Here is a 26,819-nt window from a genome sequence, read left to right on the forward strand (position 1 = left end):
TTTTCGTCTACTTAATCGTGGGTTATTGGAGCATATATTGATCAACCTTTAATTTGTAGTTCTTCACGCGCTTTGTGAACAGGGGAACTCTCCCTGATGAACTCTTGAACCCTAAATGTGATCCCGAGAGACGAAGAATCCCACCTTTCCCTAATTAATGTTGACTCTAACAAAACAAAAATCATCCGGGGATAAGACATTTTCTCAGATAAAGATGAGTGTTCCAGATGTCACATTTGAAGGAAACTCTGCCCTTCACAGTGTGAAAAAAGGAAAAGCTCATGGACCGGATGTAAAGGGCTGAACATCAGAGGTGGAACCCATTGTTGGAACATTCAATGTTCAGTCATTTAACACCTTCCTGATGGCATGATGCCCAAATCACTCATAAAAACGATGATACTTAAAGACAGTTAAGGTTTACAGACGCAATATTCTCTTATCTCACATGAATTGTTCATGAAGATGACCAGGAACAGAATTAGGAGAAACAGGTCAACCAACCGACAAAGTGAGCAGGCACCGTCTATGGAAAGTTTCCTGCCATTAACTAAATACGATCGCGTTCTGGAGAAGAAGAATTGCATTTAAATGATCATTGTGCTTAGCCTTTATAGACTCGGAAGAATTTGATGCTGTCAGACCGGGGCATATATGTATTATTAATTGACCAATTACTCTGAGATGACATGAGCAAAGCACAAATATATATCCAGAATCAAAATGTCTTTACATTGGAGGAATCCTGGAGTCGGGCAAGCTGACACGCTTTGGTTTCATTTATTGTGACTTTGGGAGATATTTCCTCCTCCCCCCGTCCTCAATTTTGGACTGGAGAAATAAAGGGATACTTGTACATGGAAAGAACACTGAGCAGCTCAGTTCTCAAGCCTGCGCGACACACGAACCCGGTCCGGCGCTGTGGGATGAAGGTGACGTCGCAACCGCGCACTCGTGTGCCAGCCAGACAAACTTTTTTTTGAAGCAATATAAGAAGTACTCTATTATTATGGCAGTAAAAGAAGATGGGATGAGAGGTGGTGCACTGGTTACCATACTCATCTATGAACCTGGTGACCTGCATTCCATTCCCGGCTATGTATAATCCAAGGTTCTGCCACGACCACTGCATTACCAGTGAAGTATGGTCCGACACCACCGATGACCGACACGGCATGGTGAGTTCTTCATCCATCCGTAAATTAACAAAGCATACGTTGTTTTTTGGAGGAACATACAACAGCAAGCCGTGCGCACCATCCTTATAAATAACATCTTTTAAATATCAGGGGCAGCAGATTTATGTGGCGGGTGTTTTTTTTGCCTTTGTCAATGGACCCATAAATAGATGGGATGAGAGGTGGTGCGTGTTTTCCTTGCTCGTGCTGTATGGTGACGGCCGTGGTGCATCACCCAAAACTGCATGCGATGAGCCACGCTCCAGTGATCAAAACAAAACCCACGCCAAACCCCCCCCCCCCACCTCTGAACGGCCATCGTGGCAGTTTGTCAAAATCTTGTTGTTTAGAGAGTCCAAACGATGTTAAACTCGCTCTGCAGGTTGACACACTGCTGGCTGAACAGTAGAACAGAAGCAAACGCTTCAGTTTACTGACCAAATGCTGCAATTGTTTTTTTTTAATTCACGAGCAAATAGTGGCGAGCCACAGCGCACAGCTTAATCCAATTATATTACATCTTTTCGATTTAAAGCTTTCGTGACTGCAGGGATTCATATTCTTGGTTCTTTCGGTAAAGTCACGTAGAAGGGAAATAATAAAATAATACAAATCAAACAATAAAATTCTTATTTCCCTTCTACGTGACTTTACCGAAAGAACCAAGAATATATTACATCTGATGATGCAATGGTGGCAGTCGTGATGGATAAGTGAGTTATGAGTTGTCAGTGCAGTGAAATGCATTTTCATATATGTAAACACAACCCCGTGGTTGTCTCTTGGTTAAACATTTACATTCAATATTTAGAATTCAACACGTACAGGAATTTTGTGTTTCCAGCAGGATGAGTGAGCTTATACGTCCAATTTAAAAAAACTACTTTTGTGTATAGAGTGTACATAAATATCAATGTAACATATCCCATGAAATATCACAAAAAAGTAAATTCATCAGTGAAAAATAAAATCATTGAAACTTAAATTTTCTGTGAATCCTAAGCAACGTGCGCATTGCTATTCCAAACATATTGGACATTATACTCTTAGGGTCTTTCTGTAAAGTCGCGTAGATAGGAAAATAAATAGAGAATACATCACGACGTTTCGATTGAAACAACAAGCGATCGTCCTCAGGTGAAAGAGAAACATGCCTCTGTGACAAGGCATTATATAGAGGGGGGAGTGGGGGAGGATGCAACATTTTGCAATCTTTGGAAGGACTGGATCAACCAGCTAAAGTGTTAACTGCTGTGCTAGCCGACTCTCTGAGTTGCATTACATTTCTCAATTTTGTTAAGTTTGATATCTCAGCTTCCTTGTCACATTTATTTTCTCTCTTTCACCCGAGCCCTCTTTGAATTGTATCCCCACCCTCTCGCCCCTTTGCGGCCTCCCCTCCCCCTCTATATAATGCCTCTCTTTCAGCTGAGGACGATCGCGTGTTGTTGCGATCAAAACGCCGTGATCTATTATGTATTTATTTTCCTATCTACGTGACTTTACCGAAAGAACCTAAGAGTATGAAATCCTGCAGTCACGAAAGCTTCTAATCGATATTGGACATTAATGTCTGACGTATATTGTTGAAGTAATCTCTGCTTTATTGCATTTTTGTAGCAGCTGGAAGGGATTTTTTTCGTCTCGTCTCCTTCCCACAATAACAACTCAGTGATCACTCGTAGGATGAGTATGGTGTCTGTGTTCGCGCCAGCTGCTGTTACAGGAGTGCAGCTGTGCGTCTGGAGCTTCTCTCTAGCACCAGAGTGGGTACGGCATGTCAGCCAGCCAGCCATAGGGGGAACGTGATGCTCGGCCGAGATCCTCCGGGAAAGGTCTCGAAGGGGGCGTGGCCTAAGGCGGAGCGAGGCCACGCCCAGGAGCATAAAGGGAGAGAGAGCTTGGCTCGCCTGTGGAATCAAGCCTGGGTCCCGCGTCTCGTAGTCTCCGGGTCTTCGTCCAGAGTTAACTCGCTACTCACATAGCCACATCACCTGCTATAGTTCAAGTTCATTTATTAGGTATAGCCCTGTGAGCCATTCGGCTCTTGAATCGGGTGCAACCGCAACAAACAAAAAACAAAAACATGAACAAGAAAACAGCTTAAAGTGACTGTGACTACGTGTAAACTGAAAATCCAGGAAAAAAACTGCAAAAATTCCAGAAAAAAGCACCGTACACCAACGCTGTTTGCAAAAATCCCAGCGGGATGCAAGTCAAACAACAACCACAAGACAACTTAGATTAAGGCCATCAGTCTAACACCGTACTACAACAAATAAACATGGCCAAACCAAAAAACTTTTCGAAATCACCAAAATAAAGCCATAAAAGCAATGTAACAGTGATCATAGGACCTGTGACCGAATTTTCACAATAAACGACATAAACAACATGTACCATATAAAACCCGAGTTACGATCAGTGTTATTCGCTAGGGAAGTTAAATGAAAGTGTTGCCTCCCAGTCCAGAGCGTGTGCCTTCGTGTTGGTGAACAACACTACATGTGGATGAAGCCACGCACTCGCTGGATCGTGTGGAGAGCTAAAAAAATACTGTTACACGATTATTGGAACATCATATTCGAGCAGTTTTGTCTGGGAATTCCTGAATCTTGAAACAAATATAAAACGATGTTACACAATGGCATTACAGTAGGAACATTTATTTTAATTCCATCACAGGTCCCAAAAAAATATCTCATGCAAGAAGACGTTTTTTTACTTGTACTGGGTGGAAATCAAAAATTTTAAAATCTGGCATAAAAATAAAACTGTCACCCTATTTTGAATTTTCACACGGAGGAAGCAAAATCCGCATTCCAGATTTCGAACGTACCGCCTCTCTCTGTCGAGCTCTGGATCCCTGCATCCGCGCGACAATGTAGACCTTAGATCCAGATGCACAATGTGGTGCTCACGCGAATATACAAAACTCTGAATCCTGAAAATCACGTTTTACTTTTGGAATGTAGAATGCTGGGGTTTATACCTATACAGTTCACATTGAAACGTTCAAACTACTCCCATACTCCTATTTAAGTTGCAATTGACATCTTTTATAAAATACACACGTGACATGAAGCATCGTTGCAGAGCTTCGCAGTTCGAACGCACGGCAGCCCTAGTAAATACCGCGGATGTATCGACCATAAAAACGCACCTGCTTCACAGGGAGTAATGAAGAGCCCTTGACGTTAATGAGCAGCTTGAAAATAAGTTGTCGACATTTGAGAACAGAGAAACGATCAGCAAGCACCCTTTGCTGTCTGGCTGCGTGAAGCCATAGCGAGACAGGATTTGTATGTTCTCCGCCGCATCTCCTTAGAAGGAAATTGTATGAAAGAAAAAAATCCGGAGGTCCTTCTCTTGCGCACAGACACACACGCGCGCGTGATAGATCTAGCACAAAACGCGCCACATGCAGAGCCGGCCCAGCCACTAAGCGACCCTTGCAATTGCAAAGGGCCCCGTGGCCAGCAGAGCGCCCCCTAGAGTCACTGCTAGCTAGTGGGTGAAAAAAATCATACATCAAAGGGGCCTCCAACCAAATTTTGCTTAGGGCCCCCAAAGGTCTAGGGCCGGTTCTGGCCACATGCATGAGGTACACAGCAAACGTAGCTCGTAACGATCCACAGCAAATTGCCTTTACGCACGATGATTGCTCCATATAATTTCTCTCACTGAAAAGTAATGAACAACAACACGCCGTTTCAATAAGCAATTACAATAACAGCTGACAATGTTAACAGTTTATTTATGTATTCTTATTTTGGCTAGATCCACGTCTCAAGTGAGCTTGGCCAATGCCCTTACAAATCTACAAACCAGGTGTCATGTTGATATTGTAAGCGACAAAAATATTTATTTTCCATCATTAACTGTCTTACAATTCCTTTGAGATCCACAGACAAAGAGAATAATTGTAGATTCCCTGGTCTTCAGAGATAAGAGGATGACTGATAGAAAAATTTAAAAAAACTGCTGAATACAAATCATCGTCAGCCATGTTCAATCCACTGCTAGATGAAGACCTCCCCAAGCCACCACCACCTCCCACGATCCCGCGATGTGAATGATCCGCCCAGCACCTGCATCCGATCCGATTTCATGACTCCGTCTCTACGGTGGGTGGCCTTTCAGATTGCGTTCCGTTCGTTGGCTGCCACTCCTTAATTAGCTTTGACCATCGTCTCCTTCCAGCCGCTACGCGCCCTGCCCAAGCCAGCGCCGACTTTTCTTCGCAGTTCGAACGATGTCAGTGACAATGGCCATCGCACGTTGTTGAACCCGCGTGCTCTTCTCCCCGTCTCTCGCTATAATTCTAAGCATGCGTCTGTGTGTATACGCAATGTACAAATCATGTTGTGTAAGTGAAAGAAACTCGCCCATAGCATCGGGCTTGTATGTCCAACTTGTTTACACAGCTCTTGTGGACCCGCGCCATATGGAATGGGACTCTACATGATGCCGTGTATGGCAAAGTGATTTCCTAATAGCCAGCCAATTCCCGGCAGCTAAATTCCTGAACGTTTTTTCTTCTTCTAAAGTGCAATCTTTTGTGAAAACTGTTCCAAACTGGACTATGGCTGCTCGTGAGGCCAAGTTAAAAGGGTATGACATGAACGCTTCTGCTAATTAAACGGTGCATTTTTTTGTGTGTTATGGCAAAATAGTTGTAAATCAACGACTCGATAAATCTGCAGCCCACTTGGCGCTTTGGGGAAGAGGTAAGAGGGTTGGGCTGTGACTCGTGGCCTCTGGATCCAATTAACTTCCATGTTTCCCCCCCCACCCCCCAGGATAAGAAGGCTTCAACACATGTGTGGAAGGAAACACGATTGTGCCTCGACAATTGGGCTTGATCACATCATTCTGCAAAAACAAAACCGTTGCCATTGTGGCTGACGTGTCTCAGTGTCCGTGACGCCTTCGCGATGGCGTGGTTGAAGAGACGATTTCTACCACTGAGTTGCAGATCATTTGCTGTGGGGCTTGCAAGTGTAGTTCGTACACGTACAGCTTCTTTTGTCCATCGATTGCTGGATGAAGCCCCCCTCCCGCTCTCCAGGTTGGGCGGGTCATTTGGGGGGGGGGGTTATTTGACCATACTTCACCACGCTGGTCAATGGGGTTGGTGAAGGCGGGAAACACTTTTTTTTGTATGCCTGGTAGCACATTTGCAATGTTGGAAATATTATAAATATCTGGGGAAAAAACACAAACGCATTATTTTAAAACAAAGAATGGTATACATTTGAAAATAAATGCACATTTAGTATATCATTATTTATCAAAGAAAGCCCCTAAACATGCAACGCGCTGCAAAGCCGGTGGATGTCTTAACCTATAAAAAAATATCAAAGCACTACGATTACGCGTTTTAGTAAATAAGTTAACAGCGTGTCTTTATACAAATATAGTGCCCCTTTGAGTCGTGAATACTGCCCGCCTCGGTGTGCCCACAGCTGGACCGAGCCACAAGGACGCCACAGTCCGATGTTTATTTATTACTCTCCAAACACACTGTGACTCAAACTCATAAATGGCAATTTATTCCGGGATGTTTGGCCCAAGCAGAATGAACCCACTGTGGCTTTGCTGGCCCAGATAGGGGTGGGGCAAGAAACGCTAACACGCCCTCCGAGGCTGCCAATGAACACACACGACTCGTTTAAGAAATATGTCTCATGTCTGCTGCTGTGGGTGTGTCTGTGCATTTAGCATTCACTAGGTTGCCCCCCCTATCAATATGCATCAGTTGCTCATAGGTTTGTTGTATTGATATCCATATAAGACTCGTTTTCAACAGCTATTGTTAATAGATATTTATAGTTAATACGCGTTGTAGTTGAAGTGCTCAATTAAAGGCTTACTATAGTTAAGCAATATTTGTAGGTGCATTTCTGGTAATAGTTTTACGCCAAATTAAAAGGTGCCCCTTACGTGTGCCGCGTGTGTGGGAGCGGTGGCACGGTGGTTAGGGCCCCTACGCTCTGAAACCAGCGACCTGATTTGTGTCCTGGCCTATGGCGAATATCAGTGGTGAGCGATATCTGAACCGGTCCTGGGCTCTCCCCAACCTTCATCAACCCGCACTGACCGGCGTGGTGAAGTATGGTCAAACGACCGTCACGACCGACACAGCTGCAGGACTTCATATTCTTTGATATTTCGGTAAAGTCACGTAGATAGAAAAAATAAAAGTAAACAAAATAAAAACTACGACGTTTCGATCACAACACAAGCGATCGTCATCAGGAGGAAAAGTGGGGGGGGGGGCAGGCCACTGAAGGAAAGTTGTTTTAAAGGTTTAAAAATGGGCGTGGCACAAGCGTCCTGGTCTCAGAACGAAGTGGGCGGGGCTGTACATTAGTATTGTTGATAATTGTGCGTGCAATATTATCAACAACGCTGCGTTGAGGTGTTGCTCATGTTGAGCTGCTAGCCACAAGGGTTGATGTGAGGCCTGAAACCTGTGAGCTCTTTGGTTTCACAATGTCATGAGCAACGTGAGCTGCTGTGTTGCGTGCTTTTCAATGCGAACTCACACCAAAACATTCAGGCGAGTTAAATGGGCTGACTGAGCATTTTTGTAGCTATCTTATCGTGTTCTGTGTTTACAGAGCTCCTTAGCTCAAGACGCTCTATAAATATATAAAGAATGTATAACTACATTCTGGTGGCGTGTGTCAGAGTGCTCTGTGCAGTCAGTGTTGAGTTCAGAGGATTGTGTAATGGGTGATCTCATGTGTAGTGAACTCATAGTGTCTGTCTGGTTACCAATAACCTCACAGTGTTCACTTAAGCGGGCTCCTCTAAGGGACTAAAAACGTAATAGTTTGTCCGCATGAAGTGCAGTACTGTATACGTTTTGTTTTCTAGTTCACCAAGCTAATTTCCTTGCAGACTCGTGTTGTATAACGGCGTGTGTGTAAGCAAGCCTCACTGCTGATATGAGACCCAGACGGTAAGACCATTCCAGCATTTGCCTGCTTAAACAAACTCTGTTATGAAACATTGGTCTGGAAGGTCCATGAGCTGATAAATAAAGGGGGGGGGGAACATATTTCTTTTCATGCAGCTAGTTGGACTTTTGACTTTTTTCTTGGAACGCACAATGTCCTGCAACTTTGTGTAAGGAGTTCTGAGGGCTATAGAGTGGAAGGGCAATGCACGACCAACACCCCTGTGTTTAATGCAGGATTACGCGGTCTGGTGTGGTGGTGGATAATTGAGATCGGTTGGGAATAATGAACGAATGTTAGGGGAGAGCAGTTATACTCTCTGCTCTTTCATTACTATGCCAAGGGCCAAATTGAGTGAAAATTACAAATGCGGAGGCTTTGAGAGGCACGCTTCCGTACCCTTAGGATTTTTATTCTTCACTTTCTAAACTAATCTCCTAAAATCCCCACGAGGTTCAATAGACATGTCATATATTTTATATATAATAAAATCCCACAAAACCTATCAGTCCGCTTGTCACCAGGATAAGCGGACTGAGAAACGAACAGCACGTTCATTTAAGCTTATACAACACAGACGTCCAATGATTTCAACTGAGACTTCCCAGAATGGCCTACACCCCCCACCCACCCACCCACCCCTATAGTTTGCACTACCTCACTGTGAGCCCCAATATTATGCTATTCATCTTGGGGTTTCGCCTCTCTTTCCAGCGGCTGCTTAATGCTTACTCAAGTTCCATTGGCTCGCATCTGGCTGCCCTGGCGGCAGTTGAGGTGGAGTTGGGGAGGTCCCCAGCCTCGCGTGCAGGGCTCTCGCTGCTAACTCCCTGACGCCGGCTCATTCTGCCAAATTCGAAGAGAAGTTTTCCACGCTCGCGTTGACACCAGTTGCACAGTCTCAGAGCACCGGGATATTTATTTTAAAAAAACCCTAAAAAGATCCAACGCTTATAGCCCTTCGCTTGCGTAAGAGACGCATCACCTGATGTTCTGTGGGGAGTTTCTTGTGTAATTTGTAAAGTGAGGTTGGAGGGCACTGCTGGGATTGTCACCTGCCATCAAGGCGAAAGACCGAGCCGCGTCAACATCTCAAACGACGGATATCGCCTACACCGTCAATCACTCCGCCTCGAGGAGTGAACTAAGTATTTCGTGACGCATCCCTCCACCGCTGTGGGTTTTGTTTTTTTCTGCGTGCCCAAAGGACCACGACCACCGAGACTGCAACCTCGACATTTCATCGGCCAAATTCCCGCAGTGGCCGTGAGGCAGGAAGAAGACGTGAGAGATGATGGGTCACCTGTCCTCTCCGCCCTCGCCGTCCACCACCCGAGGCCCCGTGGTGCGGCGCGTAGTGAAGCTGCTCAGGCGGTACCGCTCGGCGGCGGCCGTCACCCTGCTCATCCTCGTGGCGCAGAGCGTGGCCGTGTGGAGGTTCGGCAGCGTGCAGGAGCTGGCGCACCCGGAGACGCCGTGGGGGGGCAGGGGCGGGCGGCGCAGTCGAGCGCAGCTGCCCGACGCCGACGAGCTGCTTCCACGTAGCCACGTACGTGCGCGCGTGTGTGTGTGTCACTGTGTGTGTGTGTGTCACTGTGTGTGTGTGTGTCACTGTGTGTGTGTGTCACTGTGTGTGTGTGTGTGTCACTGTGTGTGTGTGTCACTGTGTGTGTGTCACTGTGTGTGTGTGTGTGTCACTGTGTGTGTGTGTCACTTTGTGTGTGTGTGTCACTGTGTGTGTGTGTGTATCACTGTGTGTGTGTGTGTCACTCTGTGTGTGTGTGTGTGTCACTCTGTGTGTGTGTGTGTGTATCACTGTGTGTGTGTGTGTCACTCTGTGTGTGTGTGTCACTGTGTGTGTGTGTGTATCACTGTGTGTGTGTGTCACTCTGTGTGTGTGTGTGTGTCACTCTGTGTGTGTGTGTCACTGTGTGTGTGTGTGTCACTCTGTGTGTGTGTGTGTCACTGTGTGTGTGTGTGTATCACTGTGTGTGTGTGTGTCACTCTGTGTGTGTGTGTGTGTCACTCTGTGTGTGTCACCGTGGGGAGCGGTGGTGTAGCGGTTAGCGCTAAGAATCCGGTGACCCGAGTTCGATTCCCGCTCACGGCCAACACCGGTGGCGATTTTCTGGGGCGGTCCTGGGCCTCCTCTAGGTCGACTCAGCCTCAAATGAGTACCTGGTGCGATGTGTAAGCGTCGCCACTGGGGAGACAAAGGCGGCCGGGCGTGGTGCCGGCCACCCACCCACCCCCTCGTGTGCCATGCCGGCCTTCATAGGTCCTACTCGCTAATAGCACTTGCCCCTAAACTCTGTTAAGGCTATACGGGTGATCTTTGTCTTTGTGTGTCACGATATGCATGCCCAAAGTGGGGCTTGAACCCACGCACCCTGAGGTTAAGAGTCTCGTGCTCTGAGCTCGCCGGGAACTGCTGTGATTGTCGCGCACTGCGTTATGCACCAGGGATCAGGCAGTGCGAGTTCAATTCCCCGCTCACACAGCTGACGTCAGTGACGAGTGATATGTGAACCCCGTCGAGTGCCTCTCCGAGGTCGACTCAGCCTCAAACGAGTACCTGGTGCGCTGTACAATCAACACCAGCAGTGTGCAGACAAAGGCAGCCGGGTGCAGTCCTGGCCACAACGCCCCATTGTTGCGTAAACTGGCCCCAAGTGGTGCTCGTTAACAGGGCTTGCCCCAGCAGTCTGAATGACTACACGGGGGTCTTTGTGAGTGTGCGAAATAACTGGAACCTCCAGGAACAACTCAAATATTTAAGTGCCATTATTCCCACCCACCCCCCACCCCCCAACAAAGATTACTCACTATGTAAGATATACAAAAAATATATATAAAACCTGTTTTAAAAGATTATTTCAAATGAGGTAGAACAAATAGATGAATGTTAGAGTGAATGAGAAGGGAAAACATTGTATCCTCTTGAGTGAAGTTGTTTTTTTTCTCCTCCTAATTGGGACCCCAGTGGAGGTAGTCCCGCGGCTCACGACCGCATTAATCAGCGCAGAGAGGCGTGGGCAGTGGCCCCCACTGAGATCGAGGCTACAGTAGAGGCTCTCAATGGGGATGGGCGAGAGGTAAAAAAAAAATTAACCCGTAAAAACAAAGTTTTTCACTATAAATCCTTTATATGCGTGGCGGCTAAAGTCCTCTCGTCCTCTGGCTTGAGATGGCTGCCACCTATGGGTCAGATGATTGCCTGCCACCATTAAGCAATTGGTAATTAAATATAATTAATTTTTTCCTAAAAAGTGTAAAATTTTGGAAAAAAATTTTCACGAAAATAAATTGTCACGCACAACGAGTCTGGGGGCAAAATGTCAGCTCGATTGGATCACGGGAAGTGGGGTAAAAAACGACCGAAAGATTTGCACGGTCGTAAGCGCGCAAGCAAGTGAACTTAATATAAAGGATTAAAAAATGTGACCAATCATCACTTTTTACGTCGATAAAAAAGGCTTTTTTTACCGCTCTTTGGGAAATCCGCAATGGTTGTGCCATTGAGAGTTTGCGTATGTGTGTTGAACTTCTTATGCACAGTAACTAGCTAACCTATGCCATATAGTGGACACCCTTTTATCTGAGCAGATGCATGGAGCGTTTGCAACGGATCCTATCATCCGTGTTCACCCACAAACAAACCTCCGGTTTTAATCAGGCCTCTAAGAGGATAATAGTGTAATGTAACTCTCAGAGACACCGTTTTGTTCAGTTACCTGTATATTTATTGTGAATAAAGTCCGCCGACTCACTGATAATGAAACGAGTAACTGCGAGTTGACTATTTTCAGCTGGGTAACTTCTGTGACTCTATGCGACGCTCCCCATGAAGTCAGCTGGCTAGACAGGAGCGGACGCGTAGTAGTCACGGAGACAATATTAACTCTCGCCTTCCAAGACTACAAGGTGCCCGATCCAAGATGATGAAGACGACCTACTCCAAGATGACGACGGCGGCGAGGACAGTTTCTTGATTCTCCCACAACAGCCCAGAGCCCCATTCCACGCCGCCTTTTATCCACTCCCCGACCCGGCCACGCCCCATTTCCCGAACACTCTCTCACCTCATCTGGGCCTGTCTGTCCCTGTCTCAATTATTGTTTACGACCACCTTACGCGACCCTGTCAGTGCCCGTCACGTCAATTAGTAACCACGGCCACAAGGAGCCGTACTGTCCTGACAATAGGATGAGTTGGCGCAACTTTATGGATCGCTCTTCTTATCAGCACGAAGGGTCAGATAATACGATGGATCGTTCACCTCTTTTGGGTCATTCCTCTCATCTGCGTAATGGCGTAGTTGAAGAAACATAAAAATCAGTTCACATTGCAAACTTGTATTTTAACTAGCATTAGGGGTTTAGCAGCTGGCTGTCATTGCCTCGCCGAGAGAGAGAACTTGTACTCGAGAAACAAACCTCGCTGAACCAATGCCGTACAATTTACGCACTCTCCAAATTGCCGTGTGGCTGATGTGGTATGTGTTAAAAGACTTTCTATTTTTACGTGGAGGTTCAGGGTTAGGATTAGGGGTGTAGGGACAGGGTTAGGGTCAGGCCTGTGATCCTGGTCACTTAATCATCACGTTCGTAGTTCTGCCACACAGTCGAGATGAGGTGACAGCGACGGGCAGCTCGAACACGCACTTGCGGCTTCGCACGCTTGCACAAGAAGGCCTTAAACGAGGTATTTTTTTGGGGTTAGATCGCGTAAATATAAATGGTGCCGTTAAACCCGGCACCACCCGTCTCGGTTCTGCCTCTGGCTTGTTGCCACCAAAAAATTGTGACATTAACAATGAGCACCGAGAATTTTGTATGCAATGCGTTGTGCATGGGGTTAGAGTGGTGGTGCAGCAGTTAGCATACCATGCAAGCCGGGTTCAATTCCCGGGTATGGCTATTTTCAGTGGCGACTGATATCTGAGCTGGTCTTGGGACCCACTTAACAAACACGCACATCGGGCAGTACAGAAAAATCTAGAGTTATACTCTACGTCTATGCTCCCACACCTATGTTCCCCGCCTTTGCCAACTTACACAGACCAGCGTGGTGAAGTATGGTCAAATAACCCCCATGACCCAAACAAAGAGCTGTAGATTAAATATACTTGTTTACAATATCCAGTGTGTATATATATTACACTCTAGAATGTGGTCAAAATATAAATGTGGAAGTGCCACTATAAACCTACTCTTCCTGCAGCCCATGTTCAATGCCATTTCATTGCCGTCTGCGGAAACATCGTGGTGTAGGAATATGAACCGTTTTGACAAGTGCCGGTGTGGCGCGCCATCATAAACCCGCCCCATTTAGACCACTGATTTGTGTTGTGTATTGGGATTTTCAAGGTGGGGCATTGCATGGCTTAAGCTCGTTTTGAAAATCAGCGAATGAGTTAGCAATGGTGGGACTTGTAAGAGACACTTGTCATGGTGTTCCCATCTGCCCGGCATATCATGTATGTACGGTACGTTATTCTTCTGTCGCACGGTACGTAGCCGACCGTGCTAATCAGAGGTGCGGCGGGGGGGGGGGGGGGAACTACTAAATACCAAAATCAGTTCTAAAGAAATTAGTTTTCAATCTAGATTTAAAAGTGGACAGCTCCAGCGGCTTTCCTAATATCGAAAGGAAGAACGTTCCAGACGGCCGCAGACGCCTCGGAGCGTAGCGGTCCCCAACGAGACGCCGGTAGGCGATCCTATATCCCGCTCCCGCCACCACGCTGAGAGTAGCGTGGTCCGTGTCAACCGGGGGCCCGCCCAGGGGTCGTCTCCAATGTCGTCGATGGGTTTTTTCCGGCATATCGCTCCAGTACAGCACAGTGCTTTGGGCTTGCCAGAGGAGCCTGGCATCCCAGGATTCCACTTGCCAAATTGCTTTTTTTTGGGAGCGAAGGCAAACTTTGCTCAGTGTTTCCATTTCCTGCAGTTGGAATGCTCGCGAAGATGTATGTGCGCATGTGTGTACGTTGGACTTCATTGGCACCATACGTTGCCAACCATGCTGATCAGAGGTCGGGAAGATAGCGATTATAGAAATTTTAAAAAATTACGTACAGAGTTGCATTGTATGGCACTAAGAACAGGATTCAGATATTAATGTGGAACACGTTAAACTTTATACTTTCATGAAAGTGTGCTGTTATCATGTTTTGTAACAGTTCAACAATTTTGTTTTTGTAGGACTACAACGCTTTGTATCTACCAAGTGAACGTTTCAAGAGCAATATCAAAGAAAACGTTAAACAGTTAGACAACATGTCTTCGTTGGAGACAAAGTACTCCTCGTGGAAAAACCTGGGAAATGAGATTGCAGTGAAAAGTGAAATTGAAAAGAAAATATTGTGGAACGCTAGAGCAGCAAACGGCATCGCGCGCAAGGGGAACATCTCGAGCAAGCTGTGGAGTCAGCACCATCAGAAAAGCCTTGGCAGCATACACGGCATCAAAGCTTCGAAATTTGTACAAAAGGATATCAAGACTCACGGCGGCTTGACGTCGAACAATATCAAGGCGGTAATGGTCGGCGGAAATTCGCTGCGACAAAACAGGGCTAAAACCAAGGCTTCAACTGAAGAGTCTCAGGCTTTCCCGCAGCCAATCTCCGCCACTCCGTGCAAGATCGTGGAAGCAGACGCCCTGTCGGCCATGTCCCGGGCACAGAGCCGTCAGTGCAAGGAGGAGCTGGCCGCTGTCGTCTGCCTCCACCAACAAGGACGTCTTATGCCCGAGGAGTTGCCGCGAACGTGTCCTCTTAAAGGTAGGCAAGAGAGGCTGCTGCACGCCACCGCTGCGCATGCTGCCACTGCTGCGCCCGACTGGTCAAGGAGTCGTAGTGCCCTCCACCGTGGCAGCTCACTTGCCGCAGTCGCAGCGTTTGGCTGCGCTGCCTCTGCAGCAAGAGGCACGTGTAACATCTCGATCTGGCGCGGCCTGCTGTGACACGGCCAGGTGTGACGCAGTCAGGTGTGATGCGCACAGGTTTTATGAGGCCAGATTTTATGAGCACAGGTGTGATGAGGCCAGGTGGCAGGGCCAGGCGTGATGTGGCCAGGTGTGATGCCAGGTGTGACGCAGCCAGGTGACAGGGCCATGTGTGATGTGGCCAGGTGTGATGCCAGGTGTGACGCAGCCAGGTGACAGGGCCAGGTGTGATCAGGCCAAGTATGATGAGGCCTGGTGCGGTTCTAAGGTTCAATTTGGTGCATTTTCTCAAATTTTTCACTTTTTAGCGTCCACGGGTTTGTTTTATACCCAAACTTCTAAAGCTGTTCGTATATCAACTTCATGCACAGTCGTAGTAGCAGCTGAAACAAAGCATTGGCGGTGAAAAGTTTTAAATACAGTTCCGAAGCATAAGCCATGAGTCAACATTTTCGTTTTTGCCCCGAGCCCCACATGTGACAAGTTGATCGGACTTGTGTAAATACAGGACAGTGCTCTCGGCTGTGCCACATGTGAATGTTGCGTTCGTGCGGCAAGTCACCTAACCCCCGACGGACTGCCAACATGCCGTTTCACTCGTTGCGGTAGGCGTAGCTGTGAAAATAACTCGTGAAATGATAAATGGGCTCTCACGGCAATGCCACAAAAGCCCTCCGGATCGACGGATTGTTTTAATGCGTTATGATAATAATCACAGCCACATGTAGCTGAGCCATTCCCCCCACCCCAATGTCACTTATTTGAAATATGAAATCCAGTGGGGCTCAGGAGGGTAACGCAAAATAGGAAACATCACCAGTTGGTTTCTTTTTAGATTAACTGTGTTACTGTTCATACGTGTACAAACCTCAGCGAGTAGAGTACTGTAATTTAGTTGGATTGTCTGTAGCGGTTAGATTCGCACCGGCTACATCGTTGATGAACGTTCGCGCTCTGAATGAAATGAGTTCATATTTGTTGAACGTCTCTTGGCTTTTCTTCGCTGTCTCTGTGCAGTCTTCATGGCTCTGTGTCTGTGTTGTCTTCACAGTTGTGCCTCTGTGTTGTCTTCATGGCTGTGTTATCTCTTGTGCACAGAGTGGCCCAGATGTCTTGGACCACTCTGTCATTCTCTAAAATTCAATATTTTCTAAAAGTAAGGTTTATTTAAAACATAAATGAATAATGCAAAGGAAAAACATGTTAGGGGTCAATTAATTGGGGGTCACAAGACATCTGAACCACCCAGCACAATGTCCCCCTGTCTTCACGTCCATGTCCGTGTGAAGTCCCCTATCTTCACCGCTCCGTCTCTGTGCGGTCTCCACGGCTGCGCTTGGTCTCTGTGCTGTCCCCCCGCCTGCGGTGTCCGTGTAGAGAAGAAGCCTGGGGTCAGCGTGCAGTGGCTGCAGGAGGAGGCGGCTCGCGCGGCGCTCCCGGCGAAGAGGACGAGGCCGGCAGCGGCGGGGGAGGCAGCCTCCTCATCCCCGGTCCGCGTCGCCTTCGTGCTCGCGGTGCACGGACGCGCCTCCCGGCAGCTGCTGCAGATGTTCCGCGCGATCTACCACGCGTCGCACTTCTACTACATCCACGTGGACAAGGCGAGCCGAGCGCTGCTCTGGGGTGTTTTTTTGTTGTCTCTCTCTCACTCACAATGCACGGCCCCCTGTCCTCCGTGGTACAGAGACGGGTTGGCGACGCTGCTGTGTTGGCAGCGTGGCGCGCGAGCACAAATTACCGTGACAAACTCTCAACACGCAACCGTCGCAAACGCTATGTGGCATTACACACAGCGTTTTGGGGTAATGATCTTTCATCACAGCACAGCATTTATTTATTTATTTGCACGTTTATGTGCTATAAATAAATTATGTCCTTTGAAGCGCGGTTGGTTTACGAATGGTGCGAAAGAAGTTCAACATTTGTACGTAAAAAAAAATTACGCAAAATATATTTTTCCGTGAAACATAACGGGAGGTGTTACTGTTTGTTGCAGCGTTCGAATTACCTCTACAAGCAGGTGCTGGGACTTGCCCAGCGCTACGAGAACGTCCGCGTGACGTCCTGGCGCATGTCGACCATCTGGGGGGGCGCCAGCCTCCTCACCATGTACCTTCGTGCCATGTCTGATCTGATGGCCATGGACGACTGGCCGTGGGACTTTTTCATCAACCTCAGTGGCTCCGACTACCCGATTCGGTTCGTACGGCGCCGTGCGTCGTCTCGTCTTGAGCGGCACACGCGCACGCGCATCTGTCCCGTGGTTGCGTAATGTAACTCTCAAATGTCAAGAGGCCAGCAAAAAGCCAGTTTTAAATCAATGGATTGATTTTTGTTTTTGATATGTTAAACACAGATGCTGAGCACAGGCCAAAAAGGCACCACATGTCAAACGGCCAGCAATAAACAGCGCGATCAAAGTTGTAAAAGATAAGAGTGTAACACATTTCTTCATGTGAACAATGTACATTGATGCAGTAGTAGTAGTAAACTTTGACATGGTGGACCTCAATCTCACGTTACACAAGCGAATTACCAACCCGAGTTTAAATCCAGGCCAAGGCTAACAACATTCAGAGTTTGAGGTTCAAAAGCCTAATCCAAAACAGCCCCATTTAGAGGCCAACATTTGATTGTTAGATATCTTGGGGAAACCAGGGGAGCAGCCCACGTGGGACTTAATGTGTTGAGTCTGAGCCCAAGGTAGAATTTGAACCGTGTGTGTTTTATTGTCCACTGGAGGCCATTGTTGTCCCGAGCGCAAGTTTTAGTTCACAGGATGCCGTAGACGCCAGCGTTATTACGTTGCTCTGGCTATACCAGCACATTTGGGAGTCGTTTACTTTATACGGCGCACAGGGGACAGGGTTTTTTTGTTGATACGTGATTACATTTTTTTTTTATCAACTTGAGGTTTGTATTTTTGTGAGCAGAACTACGGTTCGTGAAACATCTTCTCGTTGAGATCTTTCCTGATCGACGATTGTTTAGATGTTGAGTCTGAATCCCAGGCACACATCATTAATGTTTATAGTTATGATGACAGTAAGGCTTGCCATTTGTTTATATACAGAAACTTGCCTGCAGTGTATTATGCTTGGTAAGGTATAGGTGCATTTACTTAGGTTTTTATGCCTATAATAGAGGTTTATGGGTTAGAGTGTGTAAATATAAATGTGTCGTTAAACCCGCGTCCACTCGACACAACCAATTAGTCAGGTTTGTCACGTAACCGAAACATGCCAATTCCTTACTAGTCCAGCACACCGGTGTGTTACGGAGCAAACCCACAACATTTACGATTGTAAATATGAATGTTGTTACTAATTGGCAGAGGTGTGGACTCGAGTCATGTGACTTGGACTCGAGTCAGACTCGAGTCATGAATTTGATGACTTGCGACTCGACTTGGACTTGCATAACAATGACTTTGTCCCACCTATGAGATGTGGACTCGAGTCATGTGACTTGGACTCGAGTCAGACTCGAGTCATGAATTTGATGACTTGCGACTCGACTTGGACTTGCATAACAATGACTTTGTCCCACCTCTGCTAATTGGCTGTGTCGGGTGGTCTGTTTACTGCATTAAAATCCAGTGTGTAATGTATAACTGTAGAACGATCAGTGGATGGCTTTCATTGTTCTCCGAGTGGTTTGCCAATAGGAGTTTAACCTCTTTTTTTGTATCGGACATAATTACATTTGAACAAAAGGGAATGGTGCCTCCTACCTAGTATGGCAGGCAGTCTCTTTTGACTTCTCATGAACAGACTTGCATTCTCTTCTCCCACAGTTCAGTATGTCCACTCCTGTTGGCTGGCCACCACTCTATGCCCGTTGTGGTCCATAGCTGAACAGGCCTATGAGGGTAAAATGTATCCATGTTACATCTCAGTCTGTAGACAGCACAAAGCACTCTCGGCCTGTAGGCAAAATGCCCGAGCTTCAGCTCTCGTGTGTAAAAGGTGAGGCAACACAGTACAGTACAACAAAATACTATGACGAACTGTCTTGGTGGATTGTGGGAGAATGAACAGACATTGAGTAAGTGAAGGAGGCATTTGTAGCAGTGCTGAATGATGCGCATCAACCGTTGATTTGAAATCGTGTAAATATCAAATGTTATACATTGAATCAGTCTGCTTATGTTTTAAAATATGACGAATGTTTTATGCTGCTTTTTTTACATTATTTTTAGAAGCAATAATGAACTGGTCGCCTTCCTCACCAAATACAAAGACAAGAATTTCCTAAAATCTCATGGTCGAGAAACTGAAAAGTAAGTGTGTTGATGATCATTATTCATAAAACTATTCCTTTGGTCAAACACCTTACACTTCACATAGTAGAGTATATTGCATACTTGTCAACCTATACGGTTTGCCCGTATTCTTATATAGAGAAATTGAGTTTTTAGGTCCATACGGCGTACAGACGTTTCAATATGGGCAAACAATTGTTTGTGTATATTTGTTTGTGTTTCTCCCTTGTGATGGGACTTTGTAGGATGAATGTTGAGATTTGTAAGGGCACGGGGTGACCAATAAGGTCTGAATTGGTCTGTAATACGGTAGGCACTGATAGGGGGTTGCCAGGTATGATCTTGTTTTGTACATATTAATTTAACTTTTAAAAATCCCTTTGTCATCTGTTGCCAAGACAAATTTGAATGGGCCCTTTGACTGAAGATTAGGTTTCTTCATAATGTGCAATATTGTGGATATTATAAACAAATCTCTTGTGTGATATACTGGATTGGCAGTGGCGCAAAAGCACAAATTACAAAAACACAACACGTAAGTGCTTGGGCCATGTACATAGCTGGCAATATGGAATAATTTCCTGTCATTAAATTTCATTGGTTGCAGATGATGTCATCAGAAAATCTAAGAAGGCCCAATTCTCTCTCAAGACATGTTGATGGATACTTTTTTGCAATGTAATTACGTAGCAATCTAGAGCTTACACTGGTTAATTGTAATGTTTGTACGTACTTTATATTAATGACATAGTTTTAATGTGATATTGAAGTGTAGCTATACCTACATCTTTATCAGCAGTGGCATATTTGTTTGATGCCCATTTTAGAGATTAAGTTTTGTAAGTAAATGTTATGATTCATCTTGAAAGAATACAGCATGCTGAAAGAACACAAATACACTCTCAGTGGCTAGGTACGGACATGTAAACTTGCTGATTTGCTCCACAGGTTCATTAAAAAACAGGGCCTGAACAAAGTGTTCCACGAATGCGATGAACACATGTGGCGCGTAGGAGAACGCAAAATGCCGGCAGGGATTGCCATCGATGGCGGCTCGGACTGGTTTGCGGTCACCCGCCAATTTGTGTCCTACATCATTCACTCCAAATCCCGCCTGGTGTCTCAGCTCAAACAGTTCTACGCTTTCGCCCTGTTACCGGCAGAGGTAATGCGCGATCACGTCTACAGCATATTACATTTCGTGCACGTACTCCTTTTAAGACATTTGTTTTTTAATTCGAGGTATCAATGGCACGGTGACTTGCGCCCTCCTCTGTGTGGTTATTTTGCGAGAGACCAGTGGTTCTCAAAGTGACCAGCAGTGGTCCGCGACAGTCCTCCAGGTGATTCGCGGGGCTGTGATGCAAATGCAGGTTGATCCGGACAATAATGACAATGTCTATACGTTTTGTTTCAAACATTAATTAACATTTCACTTATGACATTTAATTAAAAAATAAAGTTAAGTAAGCAACCCTGATTAAACTGCCCTAAACCCTAAGATCTAAATGTTTCCCCTAAAAAAAACCTCATAGCTGCGTTTAAAAAGAAAATGTGTTTTTGTTCCAGTAATATGAATCATTTTGTCTTACTGGCATTGAGAGAGAGAAGCGAATGCGTTTTGTCACCAGGGGTCGGTGGGCTGGGTGGTCCGCGGAAATGTTTGCATCGGCTGAGCGGAGCGGTTCGCGGGCCAAAAAAGTTTGAGAAACACCGTGCGTGCTATAGACGAACAACAGCTCTGTTGAATAAACGTTATTTGTTGGCTGTAGTGCGAGCCAATGATACGACGACCAACCGTGATTTATGTTGCCGTTTGCAGTCGTTCTTCCATACCTTGCTGGTGAACAGCGAGCACTGTGCCACACTGGTTGACAACAACCTGCGCATGACCAACTGGAATAGAAAGTTGGGCTGCAAGTGCCAGTACAAGCACATCGTGGACTGGTGTGGCTGTTCCCCAAATGATTTCAAGATCCACGACTTGCCAAGATTCCAGGTACGTGCCATTCAATTTAGACGGAGGCTATTGATGTCCCGTGCTCACAAAGATAAGGATTTTGAATCTCTCGTACCACCTAAATAATCGAAGCTGCATCTCAAAGTAAGTTTTTTTCCCCCACACCTCCGATCGGCACGGTTGGCTACGTACGATGCGAAATAAGTTATACGTACATACATCTTCCACGTGCTTGAAGAGGGACACGTGGCTCGGAAACGGAAAGCTATTGTAGAAATTCAGCGAGCCGGCATTGTCCTGGTCTGCCCAGCGGCAAGTTTAAGCACTGCGCCCCCGTGATGTCGACCCCCTTCATTCTGATGCAGTGCCAATGTGGTGACGTCTTTCGAGTGAGCTATGGTAGCAAAGCTTGACCATTACTTTACTTTTTTATATCCCAATAACGAAGCTTTTGTCAACCAGCCCAGGGCTTGCAGCCCAGGTGTGTATCTGAGAATTGAGAGCAGTTGTATGGGTTGCAGCTTCCTTTAAAATCACAAAGTGTGTTTATTACCTTTACAAAAAAAATGAATGTGCTTCTAAAGGTACATGCACTCTAAGCATGCAGAGAAAGCAGTGCCATGCTGCCTTCTAGATTAAAGTAATACATTTTAGTCTCAATTCGCAGACACATTTGACCATCACATTTATTTTTTGGCTGAAAGTAAATTCATACGTAGAGGGTTGCAGAGCTTTGTGCAATTGTTGGCGTGGGCTCATCGCTTGGCTGCCTTCCAGCTCATCTCTGGTTCCGAAGCGATTGTGAGATTAAATTTGCATGAACTACGACACGATTTAGCACTGAACATCATTATTTTTTTATTACATCAGCAATCAACATTGGTCTATTCTCTTGTCAAATGTGTCACGTGTTTTTAACTTTTAAGCGATTCGTCTAATGACTTGCTGAATATTAAGCTTGTGCACCGTCTCTTTCCTTTCCTTTTGTTTGCATTCGCAGCAACTTACACGCCCGACATTTTTTGCCCGTAAATTTGAGGCAGTGGTGAGCCAAGGGGTGCTCACGGGTTTGGACGCGGCTCTGTTCGGAGGGCCGCCGCCGCCGAGCGGACCGTCTCTGCAGGCCTACTGGGAAAATGCGTACGATGAGAGGACGGATTCGTCGGCATCGCTCGGCGACGCCGCCCTCACGATCTACCAGGGCCTCTTCCGCCTCGGCCTCGCTCAAAACGCGCACCAAACGCCACGGTCCGGCAGCAGCCTGTGCAGGTGAGATCATTCTTGTCGTCGTCGTCATCGGCAGCCACGCTGGATGAGGGCCGCCACGGGGTCATCGGCATCCGTCACGGTCCCGCAATGCCGCAATGTCGCAATGTCCGTCTGGCTTGCGCACGTGAGGCGATCCCATTGCTCCTTCTCCACGATGGTCACTCTGTCGGCCATAGGAGATTTAGTGCGTGGAATTTCCGCTAAATTCTCAGGACCACCAACCTCTATGAGCACGGACAATAGCTGCTTTGAATACGTTTACACACACTTACACTCTTTGTACTATTGAGTTCTTATTAATAAATAATAATGTGATGACAACATTTATGTTTTACTTCAAGATGTTTTTATTTCCTCTTGTTTTCACTGCTCTTGTGTCCGCAGCTACGAGCCAGTGGGGCATCCCACAGCTGCCCACGTTTACTTCTCAGCCGACCGATTCCAGGGTATCTTGGTACAGCAGAGAGCGTCACACTCAGCCTCCCGCCACGAGGAAGTTCTGGAAACCTGGGCGTACCCAAGCAACCACCACAAAGTGTACAACTCCACTCTGTTACCCCGGCTGCAGAAGATGGAGGTGAAAATACACTCACCACCAAGGCTAAAAACTCGACACATTTGTCATTAGCACTGTGGCCTTTAAAGGGAAATATATGTTAGGTGACGTTTTGGGCAATGACCCTTCTTCATGTGCTACGCAGAAGGGGCCATTATTGACGACGGTGTGATGGTGGAAAGCCTGCGAACTGATTCTGAGATGGGGGGGACTTGCGCCACCGTCACGAGCTGGTTTGAGTGGGAAATTACTTATACGTTGTTTTCCGCAGGTGGGGACAGACTGGGACCCCAAGGAAAGGGTTTTCAGAAACTTCGGGGGGCTGCTGGGCCCGTGGGAGCAGCCCGTGGCCGTGCAGCACTGGGTGCCGGGGGCTAACGTCACCGTGACGGTGGTGTGGCTGGACCCCGCCGGCGTGATCGCCGCTTCGTACGACGCTCCCGTGCGCGGGGACCTGCTCGTGACCCTGTACCGACCCCCGCTGCGGCTGCCTCTCCGACCAGGGGCCTGGTCCGTCCGCCTGCTCGTTCGCTGGCGCCCCGTGGCGGAGGTGTCGTTCATGGTTTGCCCGTTGGCTTTCTTGGACGGGCAACCGATGACGAAAGGTGAGGTATTTCGTCCATTATTTTTTGCCACGTATTTTTAACTACGCCTTTTTTTCTTACGGTTGTTAACCAAAGGTGAGCCTCGCCGAGTCTCGCGACTCTGTTTCAGGAGGGTCCCGCCAAATGTTTACAGGAGGGGGCCATGATTGAAAACGAATTTCTTTAGCACTGCTTTTTGTGTTTAGTTCGTTGTCTTTCCACCGCACCTCCAATTAGCACGGTTAGCTACGTCATTATTTTGCGAATGACACCACGCGATTTGTATCATCTACTGTGAAGCAGACGGCGCGTATTTTTACGGCTAATATACCCACGGTAGTGACTAGGGCTGCCTATGGATTTGAACCGCGAACTTCTGCAACAAGCGGCGACGCCTCTACCGCTGCACATTGAGTGGAGTTGTGCCGCAGTAGTTGGCAGGGACGTGCAGTGCCTAACAATTGATCTGCTGTTGTCGATCGTGCATTCGGCTCTAGTTCTGGCCCCCTTGTGTAAAGGATGTAATTTTGCGACACAAACTGGCGTTTGAAGTTGAACAGTATTTGCATTGTGCTGACTTCTTAACAATTCTTTATCTGCAGAGAAAGCTGCCTATGCGCACATGGGCCCTCCGCAGAACAAGTATTTGGAGCAGAGCTTCCAAGGTCTCAGAAGAGTGCTGAAACTTCCAGTCGAAAACACAGGGCAACAGGAAGCTAACGAACATGCCTTACTCACAGACAAGGCCCTCTGGGCCTGGATTGAGAACCTCATTTCGCGATTTTGGGTGCTGGCCGACACTTGCTCTGTTTCTGAGAGCTCTGTCCGACTGGGTTGCCAATCGTTGCCTCCCTGCAGAAAATCGGTGTGGAGCTCCCATTATCCTGATCCAAAATCTGAACTTGGACCTGTCCAGTTGAATGGCACCATCAGACATTAGCCCGGCCGCACAGCAGTGGCGGCACAGAGCTCTGGGTTCGGGAGGCTATGAAACTCACCTCGCGTTTTCCATTGTCAGGAAAATGTGTGCGGGTCGATTGAGAAAGTGTAACGCGTTGGCAGGAGCTTCCCCCAGAGTTTCTCCACCACCGGATGGACACATTCAGAGTCCGTGCAGCTTTCCAGAACTGGTATCGTGGCTGCTTTTGCCACTGCCGCGTTACCCTTGGACGCTGCTTGTACTTTTCAATGATCATTTAATCCACCTGCATTGCATCACCTGAGATTGGAAAACCCGTATCGCCACTGCAAAAACGGGAGATTGATAGAAAGAAACAAGGCTCTCCCAACATCAATTTGGTGTCCGTTTTGATGTTCATGACATTTTTTTGTAACAACAAACTATTTCACTTCCTTGTATTATACCAACAGATTTGTAAAAAAAACACATTTTCTAATGAAAATGTGTAGATGTGTTTCGTTGTCATCAGCTATGCTCTATCTACCGCTGGATCAAGACCTCCCCAATCCAATTCCACTCCATGTATTGTTACGTTGGTTTGACAACTCCACGCCAGCCGATTTCGACGCTCCATCTCTGCGGTGATGATACTGCTGATTGGAATATGGCAACATGCTGTGGCTATACATCTGCACATCTGCATCGAGCATCCGTTATGCTACACAGGGCAATACAATAAAATGGCTGGGAGCAAAGCCAATCAGATGCTGCCAGCATTGATACCCCCAAGCAGTACTTACGAAGTGGTCCTCATTTCATCGACTCCAGAGGAATAAGCTGCTGAGTTGGCCCAAGCAACTGTTTAAGCCCTTAGGGATGGCGTATTTGCAGGTATAGACTTTGCGCCATCTTTTTTATGTATGCCACACGTGGAAAAACCATTGGAGGCAGAACCCAATGAAGTGGGTTTTGCGTGGAGCTTCCAAGTTATTTTTGCAAAAAATCAGGAAGCGGCTATCACCTTTATTCGTAACAATTTTACACTGAATCAAGGTACGACTGCATCTTACTATGGCCAGGAAGACCTTAGCAATAGCGAGATTTGAGGCGATTAATTGTCTTTCAAACCTTTTAAACACAGTGCATTCTTATTCTGGACACCACCATTGCACGAGACCTCTCTCGTCTAAAATACGAGTACTGTCAAAAGGCCTGAATCACGATGGGAAAAGGCACAGTTGACAGAACTCAAGCCGTTAACGGTGATCGCGACGCGGCTTAAAACTGTGGCACTATAAGTGTGCAAAAGCGTACACGTAATTTTTTTTGCAGTGAACTCATGCCATTTCTTGTATTTTTATTTCTCAAGCACGCACTGTCATTGTTTTTACAACATTCCTACGGCCAATTTGGTCCCAATGTGACCCCATTCGTCAATGTCTGATCATGACTGTAGCAGTAGAAGCTTGTTGCAAGCAGGGAACGCATGCTATGAAATAAGTTATTCAGATTCAAACTCTATTAGCTATTTTATGAAAGAAAAGTAATATATACCATTGCTCAATATTCTGAAATATTTTGTTAAATTATTGTAAAGTGTCACCTCGTACATATTTTGCGGAAACTCTATTTATAACTTTAAATATTTTTTTTAAAACAACTCTGCATTTGTTTTAAAATGTAGACCTAAATATACGAAGCAAGAGCACAACGTTCTGCCGGGAGTGGTGGCCCACACCTGTAGTTTAAGACGTGGGGCTGGTGAACCCCACGGAGGTGTGATGCCCACCTGTGTGATACAGTACAGAAGGTGGGCTGCTGGGCTGTACGTGGCAGAGTTTGAGTTGCAGCGGCGGCGCACGACTTGAGTTTGAGAGCTGGAATCATCGCCTCTGGATTGACGACATTTAAATCTACGCATCCTCATTGGAGATCAAGGGGCCGTCCATAAATGACGTCACGCACCTAGGGGGGGGGGGGTCAGACATTTGTGACGATGTGTGACGAGGAGGGGGGTTTGAGAAATGTGACGTCACATCAAAATGCGCATCTTTAAATAAATATAGACAACGTTCTACTTAATTAAATAGACTTTTAAATAAACGTTTTCTCCTACAACATCAGAGTGCAGCGGCACATTAAATACGCACTACAATGACAATAGTTTAAAGCGATTTGAAGCATGTTTTATT

General features: G+C 46.6%; 2 protein-coding genes across 2 annotated transcripts in view; one reads left to right on the plus strand and one right to left on the minus strand.

Annotated features, from left to right (window-relative positions):
• The first annotated feature begins 8,900 nt into the window (after nt 1-8,900).
• LOC144932395 (xylosyltransferase 2-like) lies at nt 8,901-26,803 on the plus strand. The gene is made up of 11 exons (XM_078856401.1): nt 8,901-9,695; nt 14,353-14,929; nt 16,471-16,694; nt 17,090-17,292; nt 19,295-19,375; nt 20,306-20,522; nt 21,180-21,356; nt 22,318-22,586; nt 22,971-23,163; nt 23,414-23,747; nt 24,329-26,803. The coding sequence occupies exons 1-11, from the start codon at nt 9,438-9,440 to the stop codon at nt 24,664-24,666; spliced, it is 2,871 nt and encodes a 956-aa protein (XP_078712527.1). The 5' UTR covers nt 8,901-9,437; the 3' UTR covers nt 24,667-26,803.
• NUBP1 (NUBP iron-sulfur cluster assembly factor 1, cytosolic) overlaps nt 26,537-26,819 on the minus strand; it is a 73,088-nt gene continuing 72,805 nt past the window's right edge. Inside the window, exon 11 of the mRNA XM_078856404.1 lies at nt 26,537-26,592. Coding sequence (XP_078712530.1) covers nt 26,585-26,592 — 8 coding nt within the window. The 3' untranslated portion in view covers nt 26,537-26,584. The remainder of the gene's footprint in view (nt 26,593-26,819) is intronic.

Source organism: Lampetra fluviatilis, chromosome 5 (genome assembly GCF_964198595.1).
Source record: "Lampetra fluviatilis chromosome 5, kcLamFluv1.1, whole genome shotgun sequence".
NCBI lineage: Eukaryota > Metazoa > Chordata > Hyperoartia > Petromyzontiformes > Petromyzontidae > Lampetra > Lampetra fluviatilis.

Coding starts and splice junctions, on each gene's coding strand:
- LOC144932395 (XM_078856401.1), top strand. CDS start 9,438: ATGATGGGTCACCTGTCCTCTCCGCCCTCGCCGTCCACCACCCGAGGC. Junction 14,930..16,470: donor GCGAACGTGTCCTCTTAAAG/GTAGGCAAGAGA, acceptor GTGTCCGTGTAG/AGAAGAAGCCTGGGGTCAGC. Junction 23,748..24,328: donor CGGGCAACCGATGACGAAAG/GTGAGGTATTTC, acceptor CTTTATCTGCAG/AGAAAGCTGCCTATGCGCAC.